Source organism: Acomys russatus, chromosome 2, assembly GCF_903995435.1.
Source record: "Acomys russatus chromosome 2, mAcoRus1.1, whole genome shotgun sequence".
Lineage (NCBI taxonomy): Eukaryota > Metazoa > Chordata > Mammalia > Rodentia > Muridae > Acomys > Acomys russatus.
In genome coordinates this window covers 38,745,607-38,765,745 of record NC_067138.1, presented here as the reverse complement: position 1 = coordinate 38,765,745, position 20,139 = coordinate 38,745,607, and the positions used below count along the sequence as shown (strand labels likewise).

General features: G+C 40.4%; 1 protein-coding gene across 1 annotated transcript in view; it reads left to right on the top strand.

Moving 5' to 3' along the window:
• Lrrc69 (leucine rich repeat containing 69) overlaps window positions 1-20,139 on the top strand; it is a 114,786-nt gene that overhangs the window by 68,359 nt on the left and 26,288 nt on the right. Inside the window, exons 6-7 of the mRNA XM_051155892.1 lie at window positions 10,587-10,688; window positions 14,614-14,793. Of these exons, the coding sequence (XP_051011849.1) occupies window positions 10,587-10,688; window positions 14,614-14,793 (282 nt within the window). The remainder of the gene's footprint in view (window positions 1-10,586; window positions 10,689-14,613; window positions 14,794-20,139) is intronic.

Below are 20,139 nucleotides of genomic sequence, written 5' to 3'. Positions count from 1 at the left end.
AGTGACAGCTGGAAAGCCATAATGAGGAATTATATTTCTAGTGATGTGAGTGGCTGTCAGATAGCTCTGAGCAATGAGTGATGGGGTCTGAATGTCTCTGTAAAGAAGTCACCCTGTTGTGAGTGGCACTGACAGGACAGAGAGGAAGCAGACCTAGCAGGGCAGAAGTGTGTTCTAAAGCAAGGATGTGAGGGACACTGTGAGGTGATGCAAGAAAGCCCTTCTGTATCACTTATTGCTGCAGTGATGTTTAGAGAGGTTACTGGAGACACTGTGGAGTGCTTGGCGTTTCACTCAGAGATAGGCTTGATAAGCAATCTACATTAAATTACTTCAGGCTCCTCCAGGCCCAGAGTGTTGAAGGCAAGGCAGGAACTAGACTTAGGTACTGTCAAGTCTCTGGTCTGGAAGAAGACGCCTGCCTGTTCTCTCTGCATGTGTTTATAGGCCGCAAGTGCAGCTATCTCTTTTTTGCCAGGCTTGGCTCTGAGCCTCCTCTGTTTATTCCCTCTAAGGATTCTCTCTTGGGCAGCTATTTGGCTGATATGAAGAATTAAGACTTTATATCACTCTCTGCCTCTTTTCCCTTCTACTACTTATGGAGAGTGTGAGAGAGGAGGGATTTCTGGTATAGACTTTTTTTTTTTTTTTTTTGGGTATTCTTATCTACAAATAATGTCACCAGCCAAATAACTGCACAACTCTGATTATATATATATATATATATATATATATATATATATATATATATATATCAGATTTATCATTCTGTGTTTAATTTGCCATTGGCTGCCAAGTCTTATTTGTATTCTTTTTTAAAAAAAGAAGTGTTCCTTAAATTTAATTTTTTGGATGTCATAGTTTTTGTACTTAAATTTTATCCTTCTCTCAACTAAGTCTGTTTAGAAACCCCAGTTCTCATTACAAGGCAGCCTCACGAGCTTTGGGAAGGTCTCAAGAGCATGTAGTGATTTAATGTAAAGTGCTTATCAGTTCTATCTTTGAGTCCCTGTCTCCCATCTCTATTAAGCACTATTTCTGCACACTTTCCTTGCTGAGCTTCCCATGGCTTTAGGCTAGCCGGAAGTGACATCATGACTTAGTGAAATGCACCATGGTGTTGCTGCAGCATGTGGCTTTGTATCAATCCTGGCACTAACTGATTAAGCCTGGGAAAGGACTTTACAAATTGTGAAAGCCCAGGTAGAGCTATATTTCTCTGATGTTCATTTATTTATCAGTTATTTATTGAGCATCAGTAATCAACTACCAGATAATCAGTAATTGCTGTGTATTTGATACTAAATTTAGAGCTTGCAATATGAAGTTAAGATAATTCTATTTTATCATATTTTTTATTGATTCTTTGTGAATTTTTCATCATGTACCCCGACCCCACTTCCCCCAGTACTTCCATATCCACCCTCTGCCCTTGTAACCTCCCCCTCAAAGGAAAAAAAAAATCTCACTGTGAAAGCTTTGGTGTGTCCCGAAGTACATCCTTTTGCCCAAAAAGCTTTAGTTGCAAACGTTTTCTGCAATGAGTCATTGGTCTCGTTCAAAGCCTCTGGCTTCTGCTACACTATCAGTACTTGACCCTCACAGAGACTTCTCATGGATGCTTTGCTGCTTGCCTGAGTCATGGAAATCCTTCAACTTTGGGCCAACCTCTTCACACACTCCAGCAGCTCATAGATGTTGGGGTGGGCCTGGGTGGTAGCTGACTTGGTCAGCCTGCCAGCTGTTCCATGCCCATAACATCACTGGTGCCACTGTGCAGTGGCTGGTGAGCAGCAGGGCCAGCTCCACATGGCCCATGGACATCAACATAGCTGCAGGCAGCAGCCCAGACCAAGGACATCCCCATGACCTTTGGTGGCAACATGGGCCGGGGCATCCACACAGACCCCTGCTGCAGCAGGGCCATGCACATGGCCCTCACCATGGCCTCAGGTGGCAGTGCAGGCCTTTCACATCCGGCTCTTCCTCACCGCTCTCTCCAGTTCCCTATAGCTGGACTTTTACTATAGGAGAAAGAGAAGGATAGAGGGGAGAGAGAGAGATAGACTACTGAATCTAATTTGTTTCTTTTTTGAGCACCACTACTAACAAACCAAAATCAACCCCCCTGAATGACCAACAACCACTGACCCCACCTCTGGGGACTCTAGCATTTCTATGCCCTTTGAAAAGTTTCTGAATTCCAAACATCACATAAGCACAGAAACGATCTGCAGCTGGCAAACACACACCTCTTCTAAAGCACGAAATAAATCAGAATCAGCTGAGGCACAGTCCAAAGCAGCCCCAGATCTTCATACTTGGGATTAACGTGAAAGCATCTTCTTAAACTATTTATGTGTTTTTAGAGAAACCAACATTCTCAAAAATGCCACTACACTTCTGCGTCACTTCAGAGTGCACAAACTGTTCTGCTTCTCTTTGTCTCCCATCTCTCTGCCACTTACTGTACCGGCATCCGCCCACCTTCGCAGTGAGGCAGCCAGCTAGCCTCTGCCGGTCTTCCACCTGCCTGTGCTGTCAAGACATAGTTCGTAAAGGCAACAAGGCCTGAAATAGTTTTCCATGGTGATTGTCCCTGCTCTTTATACAAAGGGCAAGCACATGTAGTGAAGGCTGAGGGAACACAGGTGATGTTATAGTCTTAGATGGCCCATATTTTACTTAGAACATAGAACTAGTAATAACAGTTAAGAGAGGTGATGTGAAAACTCTAAAAACCCTCAGTATGGGAGTGCTTGCCAGGTTACGGGTGGGAGGAGTACACTGAGAAGAGCCAAGTATGACACGTTAGGACTTTTGAATGTACTCTGAATATGTTATATTATAACCATATTTTAATTAAAAAATCCTTGCGTAGGAACAAAAGCGTGTACTAATTCCAGATCATTATCCTAATAATATACATAAGAGGAAACATCCATCAAGGCTGAGGTGGAGAACAGCTGCGTGAGGGAGGAAAAGGTCATCATGCCGAGATAGTGAGGGAGTACAAAGAAAGGATAGATTCCCTACACATTAAAAGGTATCCATTTATAGGACACAGTGACATATTTGATGTGGGTGGAGAACAAAATGGAAAAGCAGAATTTAGGAGAAGAATGAACTCAACTTCATGTGCTCATGGGACTTTCACATATGTGTCCGAGACAAGACTGATGTAAGAGAAAAGAGGGGCGGGGGAGAGGAAAGAAGGAGAAAGAGGGAAGAGGAGAGAGGGAAGAGGAGAGAGAGAGAGAAGAAGGAGGAGGAGGAGAAGAAGGAGGAGGAGCAGAGAGAACTGCTGAAGGTAGTTGACACAAATTTCTTAAAGTTTGATTTAGGTGGCTGGTCACCAGCAAGTAGCACTATTTGAAAGCTTTAAGGGATATGGACTTGTTGGAGGAATAGTGTCACTGGAGGTGAGTTTTAGGCTTTCAAAAGCCCAAGCCAGATCCAGTGGCTTTCTCTTCCTGCTCCCTGGAGATCCAGATTAGAACTTTTAGCCACTTCTCCAGCACGATGTCTGCCTGCACGACACTGTGCTTCCTGCCAGGATGACAATGACTAAACCTCTAAAACTTTAAGCAAGCCCCAATTAAATGCTGTCTTTTATAAGAGCTGCTGTGTTCATGGTGTCTCTTCACAGCAGTAGAACAGTGATCAGGACACCCTGGTTCCGTGAACTTTCTCTGCCTGCTTTCTTAAATCATACCTTCGACCTTTCCCACATCTTGACATCTTTCTTAGGCTGATCAGAGTCTGGGGAGCTGCCCCTGAATATGGAGTCTGACTGATGTTCTTCCTGTGTTCAGGCCTTTCGTTTTTGTATCTGTGTGTTTTCATGTAGGCTACTGAAATTTCCTGTGTCCATCCTTCTTTCTCTTTTTGCTCATAATCTAATAGAATTGTTTCTTTCTCCAACCAGTCTAGTCCACACAAAACCAATCCAAGCTGTTGTTGTTGTTGTTGTTGTTATTATTATTATAACATTTAGTAGTGTCATTCCCGTATTTTCTGATATTGCCTTACTACACATAGCTGATGTGAACTAGGGATGGCAGTGCTAAAAATAACTGCACCACTCTGCTCATGTGAGCAAACACTACTGTGGATTCAGAGTATCTTTTTGCAATCCCGTATAATCTGCTTGCCCATTTCTACATAGGCTCCGCTCCGCAAACATGCAGGTTCCAGCCTTCATCACTTTCTTCCTGCCTCCTTTTTATTGGTAGGCAGATGATATTATTCTCTATTTCAAAGAGAAAACTGAGGAGATCGTAACTGGGTCCTTTGACTGTGTGGTGAATGCCCACGAATATTTATGGATGCTGTTATTCCTCCTGCCATCTGACCACAAAACATAAGAGAAGATAACAACATTCAACAACCATCCTGGGTTCTTCTGATCTTATTCTCTTTCCCATCTTCTGATACAGTCCTTTATTTTCTCCATAGGTGCATTTTTGGGAGGGTGTGTGTGTATGGAGAACGTGTGTGTTCATGTCATTGAGTGCACATCGGTGTGAATACACATATGTGAAGGTGTGTGTAGAGGCCCGAGGTCAGCATTGGTTGCCTTTCTTAACCTTTCTCACCTTATTTTTTGAGACAGGGTCTGTCACTGAACCTAGAGCTCATCAATCTAGGCTGGCTGGCCAGTCAGCTTGAGAGAGCTGCCTGTCTCTGCACTGAATTAGAGGTGCATAGTGCCATCCTGGTGTTTATATGGGAGCTACAGATCCAAAGTTAGGTCCCCACGCATACATAGTGGGCACTGTAGTCATAGAGCCATTCCCCTTAGCAGCCACAGATCTCATATTCATTTATTCTTTTAAATTATGCATATGTATGCGTGTTTATGTGTGCTAGTGTACAGCTGAGTTCAGGTGTTTATTGTCCAGGAGAACATGTCAGATGCCTTGGGGCTCAAGCTAAATGGGGTTGCGAGCTGCCTGACATCAGTGCTGGGAACTGAGCTTAAGTTTCCTGCAAAATACATGCTCGTAACTACTGGGCCATCTCTCCAGGCTCAAAGTTTCTTATTAAAAATGTGAAAATCCTGATTTGCATTTTACCATAGCTTCCCTTCCGAGCCTATTGAGGCTCCAGACCAGATAGGTCCGTGACATTTTCTGTTCTTATGTCTTTAACTTGGATCGACAAATTGAGCACTATAGACATTTGGCTTGGTAGTTTTTTATCCAGAGCTGTACTGTACTGTAGAACGTTTAGCAGCATCTTTGACCTTTTCTGACTACTTGTCTGCTGAACATTCCCTTGTCATTCCTGAGCCTGGGGCCTGCTTCTGAACTTCAGGGCATCCAGGCACTGATGCATACTGACGCTAGACTCTAAGGAGGGATGCTTAGCTGGGCCATGGGTTAGCAGGATCTCAATTGGCAGTGAGTGCCTGGAGTGGAGAAAGCCTTCTCTGTAACAGCCCTTCCAGTGATATAGCTCTTCCAGTGACAGAGCTCGTCCAGTGATACAGTTCTCTTTGTTGCGGGGAATAAGGTCTTTTTTTTTTTTTTTTTTTTTTTTTAATAAGGTCTATATGGACCTTGGGGAAGTGGGAAGGGGTTTTCAGGTGAGTGTACATCATTGGCTGCTGCTGGTGAAAATGAATGCTCCATTTGCATGGAGAGGAACCCAGGGGCTAGCTGGACTTGTCCTTATAAGGAAATAGGAAGTTTTAACCTGAAACCTGGCAACCAGGCTATGTGACTACCTCACGGGTTGGGGGAGGTGGGGTTGCAGGACTATGTGCACCAGGACATGCAGGTTCAGAACAAGCAGGGAATGATCCTTATCTTGCTGGTCTCAAGATGAGATTTTCAGTGTTTGGACACTTCTCCCCATCACTCTTGTTCCTGGCCAGTTCCCCAAGTCACACAGTTCACTTGCCCCACATTCTCTGTTGTGTCAAAAGATGTGGCCAAATCCAGACATGGCTTGGGAAAGAGTGAAAAATTGTCTCAATGTTTACTGAACTTAAAATACTGGTGGTCTGAATAGGCACACCCTGAGACATTGAGAAGCTACAGTAAATTAAAAAAAAATTTTTTTATTATGTTTATTTTTAACATATACATTTGTATTATTTTTTATTATTATTAATTTATTCTTGTTACATCTCAATGGTTATCCCATCCCTTGTGTCCTCCCATTGTTCCCTCCCTCCTCTTTTCCCCTTATTCCCCTCCCCTATGACTGTTCCTGAGGGGGATTACCTCCCCCTGTATATGCTCATAGGGTATCAAGTCTCTTCTTGGCTACCTGCTGTCCTTCCTCTGAGTGCCACCAGGTCTCCCCCTCCAGGGGACATGGTCAAATGTGAGGCACCAGAGTACGTGAGAAAGTCATATCCCACTCTCCACTCAAGAGTGGAGACTGTTCTGACCATTGACTAGATCTGGGTAGGGATTTAAAGTTTACCGCCTGTATTGTCCTTGGCTGGTGCCTTAGTTTGAGCAGGACCCCTGGGCCCAAATCTGCATATCATAATGTTCTACTTGTAGGTTTCTAGGACCCTCTGGATCCTTCTACTTTGCCATTCTCCCATGCTTCTCTCATCTAGAGTCCCAATAGGATGTCCTCCCCTCTGTCCCAGTTTCCTGGTAAGTGAAGGCTTTCGTGGGACATGCCCCTTGGGCTAGTATGCAGATATAAGTGAGTATATACCATTTAAGTCTTTCTGCTTCTGGGTTAACTCACTCATTATGATATTTTCTAGCTCAATCCATTTATCCACAAATTTCGGGAATTCCTTGTTTTTAATAGCTGAGTAGTATTCCATAGTGTATATGTACCACAGTTTCTTTATCCATTCTTCTACTGAGGGACACTTAGGCTGTTTCCATGATCTGGCTATCATGAATAAGGCTGCTATGAACATGGTTGAGCAAATTTTCTTGTTGTGTGCTGGAGCATCTTCTGGGTATATTCCAAGGAGTGGAATAGCTGGGTCTTGAGGAAGCCCTATTCCCATTTTTCTGAGATAGCACCAGATAGATTTCCAAAGTGGCTGTAGTAGTTTGCATTCCCACCAGCAATGAAGGAGTGTTCCTCTCTCCCCACATCCTCGCCAGCATGTGGTGTCACTTGAGTTTTTGATCTTAGCCATTCTGATGGGTGTAAGATGGAATCTCAGAGTTGTTTTGATTTGCATTTCCCTGATGACTAAGGAGGTTGAGCATTTCTTTAAGTGTTTCTCAGCCATTTGATATTCCTCTGTTGAGAATTCTCTGTTTAGTTCCAAGCCCCATTTCTCAATTGGGTTATTTGGTTTGGTGGTGTTTAGCTTCTTGAGTTCTTTATATATTTTGGATATTAGACCTTTGTCAGATGTAGGGTTGGTGAAGATCTTTTCCCAGTCTGCCGGCTGTTGCTTACATTTGTATTATTACACCTGAGTAAAATAAACTACATACAGCAGGAAGAACCACAAGACAATTAGGAATTATATAAATGTTACATTCATAGTGATTTGGCCATTTGTATTTGGCAAACTTGAAGTAAACATCTTTCCTATCTTGTTGGGTCTAAATTTCTGAATGGAGATTAATATCTGTCATATCTCATCTCTATTAACTCAAAACATCTATCTTGATCTAAAAACAACTTAATCCCTAACCTACTAAGCATAATTGAAAGACTAAACTATCTGGTCTTTGAACCCATCAGAGTCTTGAGAAGGGATAAAACTTAAAATACCTGAGAGAAGCTATAGTGAATCCTGGTAACACAACAAATTGCAGCTGATTTTCCTAGTGGAGTAACTAGGGCAGCCAAATACTTAGTTCTCTGAAGAAGCTGGGTGGAGGATGCCTAATAATGCATAAATAAAAAGGCTCTTGAGTTTATTTTGAAGAATACTTAATGTAAGTTGAGAGATCGTGTGACTCTAGGTTAATAAAACTTTCCTTCTGCAAGACATGTGCTATTAAATTTTCTCTCCATTAAGATAACTTTCCTATGCAGCCATGGTGGTGCACATGTTTAATCCCAGAATGTGAGAGGCAGAGGCAGAGGGAGCTCTTGAGTCATTGATCTGTAATCCATAATGGGATCACATTATGAGCCTGTTATCACTTTTGATAGAACTAGAGCGACAAAATAAAAGCAAGTATATAGCCCTTGAACCGTGGAAATAAATGCAAAATATATACATATATTAGTGATATCGGCAGATACATTCATGTTTGAATCAGGTTTTTTCACATGTGTTTGTATTATACACATATGTATGTGTGCCCATGAAAGCCAGAGGTCAACAGTGGGCGTTCTCTACTGCTCTCCACTGTATCTTTCCAGGGAGGATCTCTCACTGAACCTGGAGTTCACCAGCTCAATCTAGACTGGTTGCTCTGAGAGCTCAAGGGATTTTCCCGTCTCTGTTTTCCCTGCTCAAAGATTACAGATGTATACTTCTGCGCATACTCTTTGTGGGTGCTGAGAATCAAAACTCAGGTCCTCCTGGCTGTATGGCAAGCGCTCTGCCTCCAGAGCCTTCTCTCCATCTCCTATTTTAAGATGAAAATGAACTTAGGTACAGTTATGCATTGCCATTTACTAGGACAGAAAGAAGTACAAAAAAAAAAAAAAAAAAAAAATAGCTGCGTAGAAAATTAGGCTCAGTACATTCTCTTTTTCATTTTCACACACCCAACACCCAAAGTTAGTTGGCTCTAACTTTCAAAGTAGGTCCCTTGACATGTAGAATACTTGAAACTGAGTCAAGAAATTTGCAATGTCTGTTGTTTGGCCAGGATTAGGTATGATAGTAAGAAGCCTTGAGTTCTTCGTTTTAAAAAAAATCATATGTATGTTATATAAGCTTTGCTGTAACATCTAAAATTTAATAACACAATTCCCCAGAAAGATGTATTAAGTCAGTTACTTTTTTTTTAAATTTGACTAATCATTGCTATATTTCAAACCCTTGGGTGAAATGACATAAATCTTTAGTTCTTCCATAAATTTCACGAAACGCAGTGGTGTGACTGAGCCAGCCTACCCTGGCTCATGAGAGTTGATTTTTCATGTCTTTCCAACTCTACAGTTCAGTGAATTGAATCGGTCGTGGCAGGGGTGTTTATGCTTTTGAATCAACACGCACTATTAATCATGCACCCTCCCCTCTCTTTCCTTTTCTCCCCTTCCCCTTCACCCAGCTCAGCACCCCTTCTCTTCTTCTCTTCCCTCTCTTCTCCCATTCCCACTTTGCCTTTCTATTTACTAGCATGCCTCTGAACATACCCTCTTCTTTTCCTGGGTTTTGCTTTTTTGTTTGTTTTTTTGCTAAGAAGTTTGTCTTTGAGAAGTAGCTCCTTACATTATAGGTGCTAGGAAAGACACCCTAACTATAACATGACCACAGAGGTATTTCTACTTTTTCTATTTAAGTAGTAGGTTCCAGTAGGATTTGGATTTGCTTTATAGACTAAGTATCCCTGTGAGCTTTGAATTTCTCCACAGCTTTACGCCTCATTTTGCAGTGCTGAGACTCAGTCCCAGGGTCTTGCACATGCTGGGCAATCACTACACTACTGAGCCACAGGCGTTTCTTGTTCATAACAGTTTATAATGAGATCTTTAGTTTTTTTTTAAAAATTTTTTTATTAATTTATTCTTGTTACATCTCAATGTTTATCCCATCCCTTGTATCCTCCCATTCTTCCCTCCCTCCCATTTTCCCATTATTCCCCTCCCCTATGACTGTTCCTGAGGGGGATTACCCCCCCCCCCCCGTATATGCTCATAGGGTATCAAGTCTCTTCTTGGCTACCTGCTGTCCTTCCTCTGAGTGCCACCAGGTCTCCCCCTCCAGGGGACATGGTCAAATGTGAGGCACCAGAGTACGTGAGAAAGTCATATCCCACTCTCCACTCAAGTGTGGAGAATGTTCTGACCATTGGCCAGATCTGGGTAGGGGTTTAAAGTTTACCACTTGTATTGTCCTTGGCTGGTGCCTTAGTTTGAGCGGGACCCCTGGGCCCAAATCTGCCTATCATAATGTTCTACTTAGGTTTCTCTATTTCTCTTGTCTTCACTAAGGAAAAATAGATTTTAAGACAATAGTTAATTTTGTTTGTTTGTTTGTTTTTTGAGATGAGGTTTCTCTGTGTAGCCTTGGCTGCCCTGGACTTACTTTGTAGACCAGGCTGGACTTGAACTCACAGAGATCCATCTGCCTCTGCCTCCCTGAATGCGAGGATTACAAGTGTGCACCATTGTGCCTGGCTAATAGTTAATATTTTTAGTATGGCATGTTTTAGAATTGTTTCTTTTTTTAATCATGCTTGGTTTTCTAACACACATTTACAAATGTTTCCAGAATTTGATTTAGTAGACCTTATTCTGTTATTGACTCTTTCTGTGACCATAAGCAGGTTTCCTTAGCTATTCAATATGGGAGATATGACTAATGCCTTCTAAGGTCATGACCAGTTAAAACTCTTAATTTCTCTCACAGATAGAATATCTCCTATTCTTAGAATACTAGTGTAGAAGGTACATACTAAATTATAATGAGCCTTTAGAAGTAAAGTTTATTGTCTTTGTAATAAAGACTTTCTTTTCAGTTTCAGAATCTAAAGCTGAGAGAGTTCTACTGTGAGGGAAACCCACTTTTCGTGAAGCGGCCAATTTCTGCTAACCAACCTAAAGACATCTGGACTCTACGGGTGAAGGGTTAGCTCATAAGCACGGACCTCCACACTAAACCCATGGGTTAAGATGTAAAGCATTCTTGACAAGTCAGCAGATGCATAACACTCGTTCATAAAGAGTGTGGATCCTCCACGTAATTGTTTTGAGTTGCTCACAGAATCCAGGGTAACCTGTCAGGTTTCCAGGCTGACTCAGTGCAGAGAAGTGGAAATTTTTTGTTGGATGAAAAGAAAAAAGGAATTTGCTTTTATTTAAGCCTCCTGGGTATTATTTTTTTCTCTGCTAGTGGGGTCTTTCTTGCTTCTGTTCCATTCTCACTTGTCTCCCTTCCTAATGAGTGCATGGATATGATCTGGAATTCACCATGTCCAGTCTGATGAAACTAGTCACTGATATCAAAACAAGAGCCAGGGGAGAATCCTGCAGGACTCCTTTACTACCAGGCAAGATAACGGCCATGGGTCCTCACTCCCACAGTTGAGCGTGATTCTCTATCATGAATTTTGATTTGCCAGATTTGTTCAAGCCTAAGGCTGAACATACAAGATTGCTTCAGATAGAAATTAAAATTGTTCTCTTACCATGAAAGCAGTATAGACACATGTATTTTCTCACTGTTAGGTGTTTAGATCATTAATAGTTCCCCCTTTTCATCTTTACAAATGAGGCTAAACTGACCATATTCATAGTAAATTTCTTTCATGACCATATTATTTTGATGAATAAAATTGCAGAGTAAAAGAACTGCCTTTTTTGAAGATTAGCTTTTTTCAAATTCCTATTATTTTCAAAACCAGTAATATTTCCTGCTTTGTATGGAAGATTTGTATTTGAAAATTAAGTTGATTAAAATAATTGTGTAAAACTGTCATATTTCATTTAAGCTTCCATAACTTGTTCTTTTTTCTCCTGCACCAAGCATAGCAGAGTAATGATTCTAGCTACTTATTTTAAGGTTTCTGTGGACAGGTACTGTGCTTATGAACAAAGTAGTAGTTTGATAACCATCAAGAGGTAGGTATCTTTATTGTGTGCCCTTTTATAGATAAAGGAACTAAGCCCCAGGGAGACTAACTAACTGTTCACAGTCATGAAGATAGTGTTGGGGTTTGGGTATTGATACAGACTCTTACCATTGGGCCCCAGATCCCACACTGTAGTGTTGCTAAGGGAGAGGATACAGAAGGGTAGGCAGATTGTCTTTTGACTGTGGAGGAGGCTAGATGAATATTTAATCTGATGTAGTAGCTTTATTTCAGAGAACTCTAAGAATGTTAGAACAACATTTCTTTCTTTTAATTTTCAAATATGTAAGGTCCAGGAGCACATATGTATATATGTTAACAATGTATATTGCATTGATTGATATGTATAGCATGGACATATAGCATAAATGACTAGTTTTACCTATAATATATAAATGATTTGAGTGGTTTAAAAAGAATTTCTATGAATTTTGATCAGAATGGTGACTCAGTCATTTATAGTAGACATTTGGTTAACATTGTTGGTTAACAGTTAAACTCCTTTAGGTTGCAAAGAGCTTTGAAACTGCCTCTGCCTTCATAGAGAATTTCTAGAGTATATACTTGGTTTCTTAGGTCTGTAATTCTAGCTACATGGAAGGCTGAGGCAGAAGCATCACAAATCCAAGGCCTGTCTGAGGTATGAAGTGACTTCTAAGATGGCTTGACTGACTAGTGAGACTCTATGTTAACATTAAAAGCGAAGTGAGGGTTACCTCAACCCACAGTGGGAGTGTGCTGGCAGTACCAACAAAATGTCTTAAGAACCTTCCTCACCTCAGAAATTTATTAACTGTTATTTGATGCTGGTAATAAGGTACAGGCCAGACACTTTGCCTATGTCAGCTCTGTAAAGTCTCTCATAGCACTAGAAAACTCTAATTCTACACAAGATGTATTTGGGACCAGATAAATTAAGAACTTGTCCAAACAAGGCCACACAGCCAATGCGTTGTTGAACCAGTGTGTGAAACCCTTCACATGATGGACCAGAGCCCTGCTTTATGATGCTGTGTGTCCTGCCTCCTGTCCAATCAGTAGCAGCTCATTACACAGTCGTTTCCATGATGCTGTGTGTCCTGCCTCCTGTCCAATCAGTAGCAGCTCATTACACAGTCGTTTTCAAGTGCTTTATAACTTTATATTTACATAGATGTAATTTGTGGATATATAATATAATTCAAATGATCATGTGTAAGAACATTTAAGAATGCACATGAAGTTACATTCAATTTACAGTGGATTAGAAACATAGCATATAAGTGATTCAAAATAAAATGTCTCTGAAAGATTTCTTAGATTTAAAATAACACTGGAATGGTGTCATAACTAAATAGTATAGTTTTTGAAAGTTTACAAAGTGTGTATCTAAGAAGTGTCCTAAATGATACTATTGGTCACATCCACATTTCCAAGCATTAAATTTCAACAACATACATTATTCTTCTAAGTAATGTGTTGGCTTCAAGGAAAATATAAATAATTACAGATATATTAATACTCAAACATTATATTGAAACCAACAAACATATTTGGCTCCAGAAGTTATGAATGGTAAAAGTAATCCATATGCCTCAATTTATAGGTCTGTGTATCCCTGAAAATTCTTGTTTCTGTTTGGAAAGTGAATCCTTGTCCATGAATTTCCTGCATACTAGAGCTAGCCGCCCAGTTTGTCTAATAAGCTAATGATGTATCTGTAAAATAAGCATTTGATTTTGATCACAAACTATGCTCTGCAGAAGCAGGCAGAGAAAAAGTGGCACTAAGCCTCTGCTGGGTGGAATCATGATAGCATTCATGCTGTTAGATTTCTTCTTTCTGTTGACCTTGGCCATGTCCCACCCAGAGGGTTATGCTGGTGGAGGATCAGTCATACAGGGAGCACAAGCCCAGGGAGCTCTGCTGTGTGATGGTGGTCCTCCACTGGCAAGCATAGGTGTGGTGAAGAGTGGCCCACAAAAGTTCATAGGAATTCTATGTTCTTGATACTTGTAAAGACTTCAATTAGCATGAATTAGGATTGATATGTATAGATTCCCAATAATGACTAACAGAGCTTGATATGGACGATTAGAAAACCCTTCATTTGGGTCAAGAAAATATGTCCCAAATAAACTGTCCTCATACACTGTTTAAATTTCAAGCAGTATTTGTGTACTATTGGTACAGGATTTCTATGTTATATAAACACCCATTGCTTCATAAACACAAGCATTGTTTATGCTATGCTGACTTACTGGATTGGGGTACATCTGGGGAGTGAGGCAAATGCTTGTTTCCTTTGCTAGGTCAGTGAAGATTAAAGTTGATATATCATATGCTGTGTTTTACTTTAATTTGATGATGTTCATGGTACTAGTGAGGGGCAACTTCTCTTTCCTTATTACTTTTTTAGTATTTGGTACTGTTGTTGGATGAAGTCAACTTTTTTGCACATTAGTATGGCCAAGCTTAACAAGGACTGCAAGTAGGAGTTAGCTTACAGACACTAGTGCTCCTTAACTGATGCAGGTTTGACCAGGTTGTCAGACACTCAAAACTCAGAGCCTACAGATATGATTGGATCTTTTTGACTCCAGCTTGAATGGTTTTGCAGTTCCTGCTTATTGTAATGAAAGGCACAAAAATTACATCTAATTTTATTAAACAGATAATATAAATTTATTATCTCTTGGAGTTCTATATGTAGGAGACATAAATATTGTAGAAGGTACCCACACTTCTTATATTTGTGAAAGACATTCTTTTTGCAATGGCAGCCACATGCAATATGCCATTTTATATGTTGTAGAATATTATATTAATAAGTGATAATTAATTAGACATGGTTTTTGAGCTAAATAAAATAGGAATTAATGTAATATGTAAGTTTGAGTTAATTTTAAAAATGCTTTTTTTTTTTTTAATTTAGGAAATAGCAGCAAGATTTGTCCTCCTTCAGTTAGAAGAAAACAACCCTTTGATTTTGAATGACATAGAGAACTATCCAGAAACCAAAGACACAATCTCCAAGGCCAAAAAATGTGCAGTGTGTACAAAACCCTTTTTATCTGAGTGGCTGGAATGTGTTCAGTTTTTTCCTCCATGGAAGGTAAATAGTGTGCCATTTGTCTGAATATAAGCATAAGGGTTCATATTTTTGTCCTTACTAATGATAGTTGTACCCAAGGATAGACTTCTTTGATAGCATTTATGATAAGCAAATTCAAATAAGTGTGTTATAATCATTATCCCTAATGTTATTTGAATTTAAAGTCTTTATTGTAATACATACATTCCATCAAAATTCTATAAATAGTGGGCATGGCGGCACATACCTGCTGCTATTCATCAGGTGGGATGCAAAGGTTGCAAATTCACTAGCTCATTTTACTTTCGATGGAAATTTAAGAAATCTTAACTAGAGGCCCCAGCACCTGGGAGAATGGAGCTGATAAATGAGATGGACTAAAGTCTCTTGCAACAGCCATCTTTATTCAGAGCATTGGGCACTTTATACTCTGAGGGTCACTTGAGTGAAGTTCTCATGAGTTCAAGCTGTCTACAGTCACAGGACAATGTGCATGCTGAAAAAGCATATTTTTCCACAGAGGCATTTAATGTGTAGTTTAAACATTTAATTGGATAACAACAGCAAGCAGTAATGATTAATCTCAAGTAAACTCACTCCAATTCACTGCACCTGGAAGAAGCATAAACACACATTCCAAAAGCAACATTTCTGTGTTTTGAAGAAACTGAGGTCACAAGGTCACAAGACTGCTGTCTTGTTTTTTGGGGGTGTTTTCACAAGCACTTAGAACTCTCCTCCAACACCTCCATACCTGGCCCATGTCACATGTGGCACTTTCCTTGGGCAGATCACATAGCTTGTGAAGCAAGTTGTCCACGAGTGTTCAGAAGACGTCTTTCACCGTATATAACCAAATAACACTCGAGTTAGGCAATGCAGTCTCTATCACAACTATGTAACTGTCTTGTACCAGGTGGACATCTGTCCTCATTATGTAAACGAGTTTGACCCTTACATTTAAATTTCACATAATGTTCTCAGGTTGTGAAATTTATTTCTTCTTTTTTTTTTTTCAATCACTTAAAATTATTAAAGCATTTGTAGCTCACATGTCAAAAGAACAAAGTGTGGAATGGGCAGTGCCTGGGGAACCTTAGATTTCCTACATATGTTCTAGGCCACCCAGCATTTGATCTTGACACTATAATTTCTTGTCTGGTATTAGTAAGCAGTTGGCCATTCACGGGACGACAGAGTATAGTACTTGATGATAATCTTAAATAGATGGCAGATGCATTTCCTGGTATTCTGTAGATGATCACCTGGTGAAAGGGGCAGACCAATCCAAACCAAATGAATACTCATGTACCTATTAATCATGTCATATTATGACATAAAAGAGTAATACGTCAGTTTGTTTGGACTTTTTTCTTAGTTAACTAATTTATTTATTTACTTTACATCCCAGTTCCTTCCTCTCCTCCCAATCCCATCCTCATATGTCCCTTCCCCTGGGTTCTCCCTCCTTTTTTCCTCAGAGAAGGGAGGCTCCTGTGGGTATCAGCTTACCAAGGGACCTCAGGTCTCAGCAGGATTAGTACATCCTTTCCCACTGAGGCCAGGAAAGGCAGCCCATCTAGGGGAAAAGGATCCATAGGCAGGCAACAGAGTCAGAGACCGCTCCCTGCTCCAACTGTTAGCGAACCCACATGATGACCAAACTTCACATCTGTTATATTTGTGTAGGGGACCTAGTTACAGCTCATTCATGCTCTTTGTTGGTGGTTCAGTCTATATGAGCCCCCAGGGGTCCAGGTTAGTTGACTCTGCATGTCTTCTTGTGATGTCCTTGTCTCATCTGGCTCCCTCAATCCTTCCCCCAACTCTTCCACAAGACTCTCTGAACTCCACCTAATGTTTGACTGCAGGTCTATGCATCTGTTTTCATTAGCTGCTTGATGAAGCCTTTCAAAGGATAGTTGTCAGGGAAAGGCAAAGCAAAACAACTCTGAGATTCCGTTTTATACCAGTCAGATTGGCTAAGATAAAAAACAACAGTGACATCACAGCTGGTGAGGATGTGCAGCAAGGGGAAGACTCATCCATTGCTGGTGCTAGTGCAAAGTTGTATAACTACTTTGGAAATCAATTTGGTGCTTTCTCTTTATTGGAAATAGTTCTACCTCAAGACCCAGCTATGCAACTCCTCGGCATATACCCAAAGGATGCTTCATTATACCACATGGACACTTGCTTAATAGTGTCAGGGGTTGCCTTTCTTCCATGGGATGGGTCTCAAATTGGGCCAGTCGTTGGTTGGCCAGTCTCTCAATCCCTGTTCCATCTTTATGCCTGCATATCTTATGTCAGGACATAGTTAGCTTTATTCATAATAGCCAGAAACTGAAAACAACTTAATTGTCACTCAACCAAAGAATAGATAAAGAAAATGTGGTATATTTACACAATGGAATACTACTCAGCTATTAAAAACAAAAACTTGAGGAAATTTATGGGCACATTAATGGAATTAGAAAATATCATCCTGAGTTAGGTAACCCAGACCCAGAAAGGCATACATGGTATATACTCACTTATAAGTGGATTTTAATATGAAGTACAGGATAATCATGCTACAACCCACAGACCCAAAGAAGCTAAGAAACAAGGAGGCCCCAGGGGATGATTTTTGAATCTCATTCAGAAGGGGAAATAAAATAGACATCAGAGGTGTATGGCGGGAGGAAACGAGGTAGGAGAGGGAGTGGGGAGAGCAGGTTGTGTATGGCTGGTAGAGAGAGTGGAAGTTAGTTGGGTGGCATCTCTGGAACTAGCTGGAGACCTGAGATGGGGCGGGGGAGGCTCCCAGGAGTCTATGAGGGTGACCATGGCTGAGACTCTTAGCACTGGGAGATATGGAGCCTGATGTGGCTCCTTCCTGTAGCCAGGCAGGACTTCCAGTGGAGAGAGGGAAAATAACCCACACACAAAACCTTCGACCTAAAATTTGTCCTGCCATAAGATATGCAGGCATAAAGATGGAACAGAGATGAAGAGACTGGTCAACCAATGACTGGCCCAATTTGAGACCCATCCCATGGGAGAGAGCCAACTCCTGACACTATTAATGATACTTTTCTCTACTTGCAGACAAAAGTTTAGTGTGTTGGGACTTTAAACAACAGAATTTTATTGTCTTGGGGATCAGGAAGCCAGGGGCTCCAATGTCAAGTTACTAGCAGGGGACAGGTTTGTTTTGTTTTTCTTCTTCTTCTTCTTCTTCTTCTTCTTCTTCTTCTTCTTCTTCTTCTTCTTCTTCTTCTTCTTCTTCTTCTTCTTCTTCTTCTTCTTCTTCTTTTGTTTGATTCTGGAGTATTCTATTCTACTCCACTCCTATTGCCCTTTTAGTGTTAGTCATCAATTTGGACCTGGGATTACCCAGATGACCATATCACAGACACACTACTGAGGAAGGATTTAGTCCCTGGCCAAGCCTGTAGGGTTATGTTGCCTGGATTAATTGGAACTAGAAGACACATAATGCAAGAGGATGTCCTTCCTTACATAAATTGCTCCTAAGAAACCCATAATGCCACCATCATGAGCATTTATACAAGGAGTTCAAAAGAGCTTTTGGGAAGTACTTTGGAGCAAATTGAATAATATTTTTTCTTTTTTGTTCATCTGTAAACAAATTCCACTTGTATTAGGCATATCCACTTGTGCTTAAGAAAAACAAATGGAAGGAAATGGTTAACCAGAGACCACATCCTCGGTTCATTTACATGTCTATTGTGCCCTAATGCCTGTAAAACATCTTTGCCTACCAAAAAAAAATCTGTGAAGTGGTAACATCCATTGCAGTTTGTTTAGTTTAAGTCAGTGTTTATAGTAGAAAGTTTTAGAGTCTTCAGGGCTCTTAGCAAAACTTGAAATTATCTATTTACTTGATTTTTGCTATCTGTCTCTGCCAGCACACCTAAGCGCAGCAGAGTCATGCTGGTTTTCTCTGTTTAGTATGATACAGAAACTGAGTAGCACAGGGCCCAGTACATATTTTTTTTTACTGACTCAAAGAGGTTGAGTTTCAACTTTAATTCCTCCTATTCTTTTTATTATTATTAATGAACTTACATCAAAGTATCTTGAGAGAAATATGTCTGAGTTGCTGCCAATGAGGGATAGTCTCATGATTTTGAAAACATTCTAACCCTGGTGCTAACCGTGTACACAAGAAAAGAACATATAAATAATTGCTAGAAAAGAAAGAAAGGCCCAAAGCAGCCTGATGCTAGATACAAAGAGAAAAAAGATCATCATTAGGAAAATGAAGATAGAAATGTGTCCTGTTGCTTGAGATGGGAGTAATATCCTGATCACATGCATAACCTATTTGAAAGAGTTCACAATATCGTCTGGAATGGATCACTACAGTCAAAGGAACTATAAAGAGTAAAACTTGCCAAATTTCTTAGCAGAAGTTGCCAAAACAGCTTGCTTTTTTCTGGCTATGTTCAGAACACCTGGGACAACTTGCCATGTTCATTTTTTTTTTTTTTTTAAACTTGGACAGACTCCTTCACAAAATCATTCGATGAACTGCTAGTTTCATTTCAAGTCTTTCTTGAAGAAATTGCCAGCTAATAAAAATAACCACAGCCAACTCTGTGCTGTCACCTGGAATACCACAGTTAATGTCTAAAACACCCCAGGACACTGACGAGAAATCCTAAGTTTGAAAAAGTTCAGTAACTTTGCCAAGTTCTCAAAGTTTCCAACTGGAGACCAGAGGGAGGAACTTGGGTGTGTCATTCCTTGTGCTCAACCTGAAAGGATGAACTAGGCAGCCCAGCCTGCCCAGTCCTCACTTACGCGACTGTGTCTTTAAGACAATCGTGTTGAAGAGCCTTCTGCTGTCATTTATTCATCTACTCAAATTCACTTTTCCCTATAATATTCCAGATATATATAGTAGTCCATCTGCTGTAGGGAATGTAGAATCCTGGTCCAAAAAGAAATCACTTCGTCCTAGGAACATCAGAAACTCTAGTTTTGATGGTGAGCCACAAAACTTACTGCCTATGTCATCTTAATTTCCTGTTCAAGGCGATGCTTCCTTAGTTGTTTAGAGGCAATAATAATAGCTCCTGTCTCACAGGGCTGTGGCGAAGGATTCAAGTGGCCATGTAGATACTGCTTAGCATAGCAGGTAAGGGCATTGCATAGTAAATGGTTGAGAAAGGAGAGACAGGTTGGTTACATTCTCGTTATAATGGCATCTCAACTGAAGTTGCTCTTTCAACTTTGGCAGCCTAGCAGAGTGTTTGTCTTTGGGACAGGGAGAATTAGTACAATAATAAAGATTAAACTCAGCATAGTATACACTATTTGAGAATGTGCGTTGATGAACAAGGAGGCATTCGT